Genomic DNA, 11357 nt, shown 5'->3' on the forward strand with positions numbered 1-11357 from the left:
AACTGATGTAGACCAGGGAAACTAAATACTTTCCTGCTTTAAGATTCAGTTGAGTCCACTTATTGGAAAAAAGGGATAATTGTTCCTCCAGAGCCCCAGATCTCTGAGGCCCCAGAGGAAGTCAGTACAAAGGAGGAGTTTGCCCTGGTTGAGGAGGACTGGGTCAGGGATCAGTTTGAACACTTGAACATCCATAAATCCATGGGCCCTGATGGGATACACCCGTGGGTGCTGAGGGAGCTGGTGAAGTCATTGCTAGGCCACTCTCCCTCATCTTTGGTAAGTCTTGTGCAACAGGAGAGGTGCCTGAGGATCTCAGCTTTGTTGTGAACTGAACACAATGCCATTGATGCACAGGCATGGGAAGAAGTACTGCTGTAATCGGAGCAAAAACGTAACAACTCCCCTAAGGCCAGTACCAAGTTATTTCAAGTACCAGAAGATGAAGCATTAAAAACTCTTAAAAGTATAGTTCAAACGATGAGACACCAGTAATGGTGGGATATAGCTGAGAAGACTTTTTTTTGAAAAAAAAATAAAAAAAGCCCTACTTGAGTTGCCACAGAATATACTTCCAGAGAAGGTGCCAGAAGGAATGTTACTGCTGTGCTAGACCTGCCCTGGACAGCCCTTGCACAGCCTCACTAATACTGATGAGCCGAGCTTTGCTGCCAACTCAGATTCTATCGAATATCTAACACTTCCAGACCAAGCCCAGCTCAAAATTTGGAAACCTCCAGCAATTGTTCCCACGGGGAAGGTGCCAGGAAGGAACCCTAGTGCTGGCCTGCACCTGCCTTGGACAGCCCTTCCACAAACACACTGACATTGGACCAGCTTCCCACCTGGGAGGAGAGCGAAGTGCCAGCACACATCACTTGGACAGAGACTGCTGAGTCCCCCTTTGTCTCCAGGGTTGGCCATGCAGACACCAGTCAGGAACGGTGTGCACGCTGGGAGGCTCAATTAACATTTGTGACCGAGATGTTCTGGAGAGCTGGGCAGCACTTTAGCAGGTAATGGATGGAGCCTCACAGAAAGAGCTGTCATCACCGGCACAGCTCTGCCTCAGGCACTTTTCCTCCAGACAGCTACTGCACTCTGAAGGAGCGAGACTTCTGCTTTGAGCTTGAACAAGGATGAAAGGCAGGAAAACATTCATGTCTCAGAGCTCTTTGCTTGGTCTAGCAGCCTGCCTGCACCTTCAGGGATATCATCAGAGCATCTCAGAGACCGTGGAGCTGTTGTACTTGCTCTCTTATGATAGAAAGTCTGTCGGAGTTTAAAATTCCAGCTGCTCCCAACACTGGGTGTAAAACTCTACCAGTGCTCCGCTCTCCAGCCTCTGCATTTGGAGAAGAAGGTGTCAGGACTTCCAAATAGCAGTGAATGGTTTTACAGCATCTCTGTCCTTCAAAGAAAACAGCACTGGGTAGTGTAAAATTGCAGGCAGTGCTCAGTTGGTTCAAACATTCAGAGTGTGGCACAAACATTAAATAGCAAAATTCAAACTCACCACGTTCCCTTTTAATCTTATGTGGAAAATTAGTGCAGGTGATAATCTAATTGTACAACAACATGTTAAAAAAAGTTTATTTTACATTATATACATTAGGGAACATATTTCAAAGCATTACCAATCACAACAATAATGCAGGCCATAAATCACTTTAAATTTAGTTTGGTTTTAGTGTACATTATCACAATAAAATATAAAGAACATATACAAAAAAAAGAAATCAAATGTGTGCATTTTGTTAAAACTTGGCATTTACATACTCCATTGGAAAACAGCAATCAAAAAATACTTCTGATCAAAACTAAGTTCCTGTGATGTGTAGTAACCATTGTATTGTTTGAATGAGGTAGTAACTAAATTATTTTGGCCATGTGTTAACATCCTAAATCAAAACAAGTGTGAAAATGGTTATAAGGCCAAAAACAAAAGTCAAAATGGCAACATCTGTGAGCCATTTCCACCATGTGGAATGTTGCTCCTCTTCATTGTGATATGAAACTATTTAGTAAGACGAACAGTAATACTAATTTTTATCATTGTATACACTAATAATTCAAACACATATTGCAGTGTTACAGCCAGGTACCACTAGTCTGGGACTGACACCCATCCAGAAGGTATTTTTTTCAAGCATAGAGAAGTAATCTTAAGGAGAGTTTTAATTAAATATAAAAATACAGGTGTTTAACTTGTTTGTTTCACAAAGAAAACTACCCAAGTAAACTAAAAAAGGAACTCTGAAGCCCAAGTCATACCCACAAAGTCACAGCTTACTTTGTGACTAAAGACATCACATCTCGATACGTTGTGCAAACATGAACACCAGTGTGTTGCATCAAAATTAAAACAAGATTGTAATCTGATTACAGCCTTGGTTACAATTTCTAAAAGTTAAGATTTATTTGTATTAGTAAATTACATATAATAAAATACAATAGTGTTGTTAAGTGTACTATATTTGTTGCTAGCATCCCACTTGACACATGAGAAGTCCTTAAAATAGTACCCCGATATCATTTTTGCATCCTCAGTGACTTTTACATCTGTACAGGTAAGACACTTGTACTTAACAAGAGGACCGCTATCTACAGAAAAGTCAGTGTAGGTCTTCAGCAAGAATTTTCACTGAAAAATACTGCGTATGTACAAAGATTACATAACAGTAAATCAAGCACTTCTGTGGTATCATTAATGCTTATGTGTCCATACCACAAACAATTCTCATCTTCCTCTCATGCCACAATAAATTATAAAGTAACTGAAGTGGGGCTCCTGCAGCTTTTGTGCAATTTCAGCCAGCCAAGAACGCTGCTGCAGCAGGAGCATTCTCTTGTCACGGTGAGCTGCCCGCCACATGCTGCTCTCAGTAACTGTTCTCGTGCCCTGCCAGGATATATAAATTGCTGTTGGCTGTAGGGTTATCCGTCGGCCTACTCTCCAGCACCACGACCCTAAAATGAAAATGAAAAAGCCACATCAAGTAAGACATTGTTTAAGAACATCCTTGGATACAGCTGTCAGTATTCTTTCCCAGGATCCATCTGACTGGTGGTCATTGTTACTGCAGCGTAAAGTCCTTAAAACACTATCTCAGAAACTACTAGTGCAAGCCAGAAATACATGGAAGCATATTTGGGGGAGAGGACTTTTTTTTTTTCCCCAAGGTGATGATTTGTAGTGTCATGCTCCATTGTGAAGTCATACTCATTTTTAAATTGAGCTGTGCTGTCTCTCAACAACCAAGAGAAACACCATAATGAAGCCGAGCTCCACACGCAACTTGCTGAAGTAGAGACAATAAACCCCTGAGGTCAGAGATGAGTTATTACTTCCAGCTACCCATTATGAAAAGCTATGAGGTATGGCACATACGGCAGAATCCTCAGCCCCCTGCCAGCAAAAATTGCTGGTAGCTAGTCAATAAAGCCACAGAACCTTCACCGCTGGTGATGTTAACTGCAATATCAGGGCTGTGCACGTGGGGAAGCCAAACGGAGGAAGGCTTTGGTTGCTATGAACCTCTTCTGGTAGTTCTAAGATACCACAAGACAGTCCATTTACTGCAAGTGGCAGAGAGAGGCAATTCTCAGACGCAAAATTAAAGCCTGTCTTTCCACTTCATATGAACACGTTACTGGTGAAACCATCATTCAGCACGGACATCAGAAAGTAAAACATCTGGTTTTATGGCTGTCACAGAAGCACAGAGTTCTGCAGAGTAAGCTGAGGAAGTCAGTGACACTCTTAGAATAGCAGTTGTTGACTGGGCACGCCGATATCTGCTGGATCCAACAGACACGGTGCTCAGTGTCGTGCGCAGCAGATACCAAAGAACAGCTACGCTGGGAATTAGCAAGAGCTCTTACAAGAGCTGTCACATTGGGAGGACAACTGGTAGAGTTCCTTTAAAGTGAGATATTTACATTTTTTAAGTATTTCCTCTGCATTTGTCTCTTGATGAGATACAGCAGAGTATCTGAAAGTAAAAGATTTCACCAAGCTGAACAAAAGAATTACAGCACAAAAAGGGAGACACTCCTGGAGATTGCGACTGCAGACAAATAGGAGCTTGCTAGCATTGCTCAAGTACGTTTGGAAGTCCGCTTTTACAAATTTATTTTTTTTTTAAGAAAGAGAAGTAAACTTGAACAGCTAAGGTAGACACATACACAAAGCAATGAGTAAGATGGCTTAAAAAGGAATTACAAGAAAAAAGCAAAGCCAGCTTTCACAAGGTAGGAGGAACACTCATTATTCTTCTATTTTAGCATGCCATATTCACTTCTCTTCATACCTGTCAGATCCCAGAAGCCTGAATATTCTTGTATTATCAGAGATTTCTTGCGTGATCTAGACAATAGAAATAAGACAAAGTGTTTATGTGTTAAGTGCACAAGGGGATGATCTGAGCTGCTCTGGGCAGTAGGAAAGCCAGGAAAGATAAGGAATTTGGAACAACTGGTGAAGTTTGCAAACATTCTTTAATAAGCATATTTAAAGACTCATTAAAAGCACAGCATTTCTACTAACACATGCACAAGGTTTGCAGCAAAAAAAAAAAAAGTTGGGAAGCTAGTCTAAAAATCACAAGCTGGCTGAAAAAAGGGACTACGCAGATATTTAAAACAAAAAAAAAAAATCCTCTTTTGGACTATCTGACTTTTTTCTCCTGAGAATGGAAAATACTTCTTGTGAAAGCTGGGCACTAAAACTTCAAAGTATTCATAGGCTAAGGTAACAGGGAAGAGACTAAAAACCAATGGGCAACTCATCTGACACTGTGACAAAAAGCTAAAGCTCAGCAGTGGAGTGTACAGCAAAGCCCAAATTTGGGTGTCCACATGCGAGAACTTAAGGGACTGGTCCTTAAAGAAATTTGGGGTGAAGATCAATGTTCCCAAGATTTAGGCTTGGATATTTTCTATGGCATCACGGCCTGGTCTCTTGTTGCTTTCTGCTTTGTATGTTAGACTTAAGAGGGACTCGTGTATAGCTTTACTAATTAGTTTGTGGCTTATGAATCACGCTTAGAATCGCAGAATTGCCGAGACTGGAAAACACCTTTAAGACCATCGAGTCCAACCATTAACCTAATGCTGACAAATCCTCGACTAATCCATGTCCCTAAGCGCTATGGCTCCACAGCTCTTAAATACCTCCAGGGAAGGGGACTCCACCACTGCCCTGGACAACCCGTTCCAATGCCTGACAACCCTTTCACTAAAGAAATTCTTCCTCATGCCCCATCTAAAGTTCCCTTTCCACAACTTGAGGCCATTTCCTCTTGTCCTGTCACTTGTTACTAGTTTGAAGAAACCTCTCCCCATCTCTCTACAACTTCCTTTCAGGTAGCTGTAGAGAGTGATAAGGTCTCCCCTCAGCCTCCTTTTCTCCAAGTTAAACCACCTGAGCTCTCTCAGCCACTCCTAAAAAGACATCTGCTCAAGACCCTTCACCTTGCTCTACTCTGGATACGCTGCAGCACCTCAGTGTCTTTCTCACACTGCGGCACCCAAAACTGCACATGGTGCTTGAGATGTGGCCTCACCAGTGCCAAGTGCAGCAGCAAAATCACTTCCCTGGTCCTGCTGGCCACACTGTTCCACATACAGGCCAGGATGCTGTTGGCCCTGGCCACCTGGGCACGCTGCTTGCTGGCTCATGTTCAGCCGGCTGTCCGCCAACACTCCCTGCCAGGTCCCTCTCTGCTGAGCAGCTCTCCAACCACTCCTCCCAAAGCCTGTAACACTGCTGGGGGTGGCTGTGGCCAAGGTGCAGGACTCATCACTTGGCCTTACTGAAAATCATACGATTGGTCTTATTCCGTAGATCCCTCCGCAGTGCCTTCCTACCCTCAAGCACATCACCACATCCACCCGGCTTGGTGTCATCTGCAAACTTAGAAGGGTCCACTCAGTCCCCTCATCCAGATCACTGATAACATCCAGATCATTGATAAAGAATGAGACTCCAGCTTCCAGGTCTAATCTAGGAAGTTACTTAAATGTTTCACTTTTTTTTCAGACTACAGCATTACACATTTATCTTCTGCTTGGCTTATACTAGAAGCTAAATTTTAAGCAAAATGCAGTACTCACCTCATTTGATCTAAAACTCCTTCCTTGCATGCCGTGTTTCCAGAATGCTAACACGCTGTCTTGTAGACAGACTGGTAACAAAGAACAGTGGTATCAGTTTTGAGGCATAATTTCAACTTGTGCTTTTAAGGCCAAAAGCCTATGACTGCAATTCTGAAATTTGTACCTGTGTGTCTTACTGTATCACGCACACAGATTGCAAAATGTCTCACAGGAATTGCTGCATCTATATACATCTGTTTGTTTAATGGGCAGAGTTTAAAAATATTCCCACCTAAGCAGAAAAAGTTCTCCAACTGTCCTTCCATCTAGTCTTAAACACATCCTTTCCTTTGAATGGGAAGCCCCTCCTCACTCTCATATGAGCAGAAAATACGTATTTAATTTTACTAGAAAAGTCGCAAGGATACTACAGTGACATTTTTCACTTTCCCAGCAACTGCTGCCTTATACAGTCCAGCAATAGCAACATAAAGCATTGCAGAGCCCTGAACTTCCCAGCTCTGCCCCCTGTCACAAAGATGGTGACAGGCACCTGCATTTGAACGCCTTCTCACACAAAGTGAAATGCATGAGATGGTGTTTCAAATGCCAAAAACTTGACAGGTAGCATCTCTAATTCTGTACTGTAAGAGAAAACAAGTTAATCATAGAATATCTTGACTTGGAAGGGACCCAATAAGGATCATCAAGTCTAACCCTCTGCTCCTCACAAGACTACCTAAATCATATCCAGATGCTCCTTCAACTCTGACAGGCTTGATGATGCTGGACCACTTCTGTGGGAAGCCTGTTCTAGTGAAGACCAAAGCATCCTCCGAGTGAAGAAACTTTCCTAACGTCCAGTCTGAACTTCCCCTGATGCAGCTTCATTCTGTTTCCACATATCACTGGTCACCAGAGAGAGGAGATGAGCACCTCGCCCTCTGCTGCCCCTCCTGAGGACGCTGTACACTGTGATGAGGTCACCTCTCAGCCTTCTCTTCTCCAAGCTGAACAAACCAAGTGACCTGAGCCACTGTACGGCCTTGTACGGCTTGCCCTTGAGACCTTTCACCACCTGGGCGACCCTCCTCTGGACACACTCTAATAATCAGTCTGATGTCCTTGTATTGAGGCCTCCACAACCACACACAGTACTCAGGGTGGGGCCGCACCAGTGCAGTGGAGGGTGGGACAGTCATCTCCCTGGACTGGCTAACTATGCTCTGCCTGATGCACCCCAGGACCTGGTCGGCCCTTCTGGCTGCCAGGGCACACTGTTGTCTCATCTTCAACTTGCCATCAAGCCAAATCTCCTGATCTCTTTCTCTAGGGCTGCTCCTCAGCCTCTTGTTCCCCAGGTACAGAATCCAGCACTTGCTTTTGTTAAATTTAATAGAGTCAGTGACTGTCCAGCTCTCTAGTCTATCCAAACATTCAATGTTAATAAAGAAATCCAGCTTACCTATTGATTCAATCTGAAAGTCAAACGTGAGCTCCGATGACAGTTTGCGGCTGGATTTTAACCTGCCTTGCAGATTCACTATTTTTATGCAGCCTAGACAATAAATAGGATATGTCAACCAAGAATTAATCTTCAGTATATGACCTAATTTGAAGACAGACAGTATGCATGTACATGCATACATATATATTTAGTTGATACTAAAACTTACAATCCAAACACACCAAAATGGTATCTCTCTCCAGCTGTGTTACATGTACAACACTTGTCTCTGTAGTGTCTATAAAAAAATGACAGTGTTAGTTCATAACATAAATTAGCATGAAATTTGAAATGGAAGTTCTAGAGATTGAAACAATTTAATGGGTTAGTGTGTTTTTGTCTACTTGAAATAATCATCTTACCCGTAACATTTCTCTTCTCTTAGAGAGGCATGTCCACTTATCCATGTTGACTGTGACAGAAAAACTGAAGCTGCAATATTAAAGCATGGACTTCACCCATCCAGCCCTTCCAGAGCCATGTCTCAAAAGTAAACTCATGTGAACATTGTTCTCCCTTTATTCTCTGTTTGTGTAATTTAATATTGCTGTTGCAGAAAAGGGAGATATGGGGGACTGTCCACACTACATCTGAAGGCTGTTTCATTCCATTTTCCTTCTGCCTTTATTTCTAAATTTTGCTAGGGGCTTTTGTATTAGTACTTAATTCTTGCTGCTATTTTCAGACCTTCCATCCCCAGATCTTCAAAACCAGGGGATTATTTCCTTCTCCAAACTCTTAAAAGAAGAGTTACGTTTGTCTCTTCTGGGTTACAGCTGCAGTAGTCTCCATCATAGCAAACATGGGGATCTGACCCATGATTAGTGGACATATCAACTCAAAAGAGAAGTGTAGTTTTGGTCCATTTGTTAACATTAAAATTACACAAAAAGCAGCTCTTACTAATTCAGCATTACTGCCAGGGATTCTGCAGACATTCTTTCATACAGAAAACAGAAATTCATTAGATCTGTTAGAGATGAGAAATTAGAGCATGTTACCTAAAATACAAAAGCAGCTTTCAGTTAAATAATAAAATCCATGGTCCTGCTGAGAAGTAAAAACCTCCTCAAGGATGCTGGCAGAAATGTGCTCCTTGAGATGGTCCCTCCATCACTTTTTTGCTGTTTGTCTTGGAAGTTACGCATTTAGGATCTTAAGCAAAGGTGGATATACCCGCGATGAGAGCATGCAACAGAAGGACTGGAGGACACACATCTGTGCCACCACGTTATGCCATGTGGAGACATGCACTGAACTGGCTGAAGCTAACAGAAGGAAGGATGGTAAGGGGAGAAAGCCCCTGCAATAAGTCTCTGCCAGCTCATTTTTTTAAAATGTCTTTGTCAGACATTTACAAAAAATAAGTCCAATGTCAAACAATGAAAACTACTATTTGATGGAAGCTATTTGTGACCATATGGTACATACTTTCCTTATTAAAAAAATTCTGAAGTATCTGTTTCATTGCATTGTTGCTCTCCTGCCAGCAGCGGACAGGAATAAACCAATACAAAGGTTTAAACTGGAGTCAAACAAATAGGAGAAAATAACATCATAGAAACAACACAAGAACATGCAAAGGATTCGAGGATGCTAAAGAAGTACTTTTAGAAGGCACAATGCAATGTTAAATTTTCTGCATTTGAAAAAAAAAAGGGGGGCGGGACCTGGGAAGGGATTACTATTAGCACACTGATGCAGACAATACCGAGAGAAGAACAAAAACAGGAGGTTGCAGGTCAAAGAATTTCTCTTCAGCATGCTACTTTTATGGACTCTACTGAAGTCAGACAGTTACATGCCCAGATGTATGAGTTTGAAAATAAAATGCACAAACTCTGGTTAAGTGCATTAATTGGCCATCCACTGATAACTTTCTTTTTTGTAACTATGCTTTAAACTATGTCAAAATCCGACACACTCTTCAGCACCAAGAAAGCCAGGAGCATCCTTCTAGTGGAAACTCAGTGAATTCCACAGAATGCCATCAGGCAGACTCACACACACGTATATGCCAGCACGGAGCAAGGTACAAATTCATCATGGGTCAACAAGGGCCCTGAGATTGGTAACAATAAAGCTATTTACTGCTTCTAAACCTGCAAGCTATGACTGGAGTCAGCTCACCACTCTCTCTAGTAACCTCGCACCTCTAGATGACAGTAATTCTTAACACACTTCCTTCTTAAAAGAATTTCTACTATTGCTCAGATGTTGGCCTCCTCACCCATAGTGCCAAGACCAGTGACGGACAGGTACTTGGTCTCCTGCTACCCAGTGGTTGTAAGCCCTTTCATCTTCCATAAACATCTGAAGAACAGAAATATGCCCTCTCTCAGGAGGAGGCTGGTAACACCATTTCTAACCGCACTAGCCTACTGCAGGAGGGCCAAAACACACCTACAGAGATGTTGAAAGAAATTGCTCAGAGTGCAATTTTATTAAAATCTATTAAATAAACAAAAGTCATGGTGTCAGAGTAGAGCACAGAGCAGCACAGTGGGTAAATAGTCAAGTACAGCCCCAAAAGCGTGTTTGTGAGCAGATACGATCAGATGCCCCTTTAAACAGAAAACCTGCAATCATCATTTAGATTTAATGATTTAACCATCTGTCTCCTCAGAGGAAACAATCTTTCTAGTGCTTCAGCTATAGTAGAACAAGAAGGAATTTTTCTGCATGCAATTAAAACAGCCACACAAACCTGTTTCCGTAAACCACGAAGAGGTAGAATTTGGGTTGACAGTCTCAAACTTCACCACCTGGTTGAAGTCTCTTCCTCTACTGACACCGACACAAACTAAAGGGAATTCCTGCTCAGGGACTACCAGCATTTCAAACAATCTCAGTGGACAAGGTACAGGAAAGTCTATGTGCTAGATTAAGAAACAAAAATAGGTATTAGAAGAGAAGTTTAGTCTGAGTTGCTATTAGCTATTTAAACTCTATGGTAAAATTTATGCCGTATTTCTTGTTAACGTTACATTTACTTCAGGTAATGGTAATTGATAAATAGAAAAAGCCTGAGTTAAGAATTTTAGAGAGTCTTCAGGCTGATTCAGCTGAAGTAAGACAGGACGCCTTTCCTCATGTGTCCTGCGCCGCTGCCAAGAGATGACAAGAGTGCAAACCCATCATTGCTCTCCCCGTCTATGGAGTCTCTAAGCCTTATATCCCAGGTTGCTCAAGTTACAGCAGCTTCCTCTCTACAAACATGAGCCCACCCTGGCTCCATCTCTTCACATGGTCTCAGATGGAGAGGTAACAATAATCTCTGACCGCCTCCAGTGTCACAAAGCAGAGAGTAAGTGGCCACCTTCTCTCTGGTATGGGAGCAAGCCTGCTGTTAACTCACGGTATCACTCCCCTCCGCTATGTCTGTCAGTCAGAATTTAGTGCAACTAAAAGGCAATGTTTATGGAGAGAAAGAAGGGCTTTGTTCTTTAACTGAAGTGCACCACAAAAGCAGCAACATCCCTGTGAATGTTTTGAGTCAGTTGATAAAATTTACACATTCAAATAGCTATTATTTTCAATATAATTTAACAGAAACCAAGAGAATAATAATTCAAGAAATAGCTAATATTCTTAACAAGTCTTTACAAGATAAATAGAACCGAACACAAGAGTATTTCACCTTGAAAGAGTATTACCTTGATTAACATAAATTTTTGCATTTGTTCAACCCATTCTAACAAAACAATGCTAGACTGTAGCGCTCCACAAAGGTACTTGTGGCCCGTGTAGG

At 42.1% G+C, this 11357-nt stretch overlaps 1 protein-coding gene across 1 annotated transcript in view; it reads right to left on the reverse strand.

Moving 5' to 3' along the window:
• Nucleotides 1–2397: 2397 nt before the first annotated feature.
• MAP4K3 (mitogen-activated protein kinase kinase kinase kinase 3) overlaps nucleotides 2398–11357 on the reverse strand; it is a gene marked incomplete at its 5' end in the record, with an annotated part of 31797 nt that continues 22837 nt past the window's right edge. Inside the window, 7 exons of the mRNA XM_009877066.1 lie at nucleotides 2398–2970; nucleotides 4314–4369; nucleotides 6118–6188; nucleotides 7565–7657; nucleotides 7776–7844; nucleotides 10314–10485; nucleotides 11263–11357. The exon at nucleotides 11263–11357 is cut by the window's right edge and continues 4 nt beyond it. Of these exons, the coding sequence (XP_009875368.1) occupies nucleotides 2883–2970; nucleotides 4314–4369; nucleotides 6118–6188; nucleotides 7565–7657; nucleotides 7776–7844; nucleotides 10314–10485; nucleotides 11263–11357 (644 nt within the window). The remainder of the gene's footprint in view (nucleotides 2971–4313; nucleotides 4370–6117; nucleotides 6189–7564; nucleotides 7658–7775; nucleotides 7845–10313; nucleotides 10486–11262) is intronic.

The sequence above is a fragment of the Apaloderma vittatum genome, unplaced genomic scaffold, assembly GCF_000703405.1.
Source record: "Apaloderma vittatum isolate BGI_N311 unplaced genomic scaffold, ASM70340v1 scaffold999, whole genome shotgun sequence".
NCBI classification, from domain to species: domain Eukaryota; kingdom Metazoa; phylum Chordata; class Aves; order Trogoniformes; family Trogonidae; genus Apaloderma; species Apaloderma vittatum.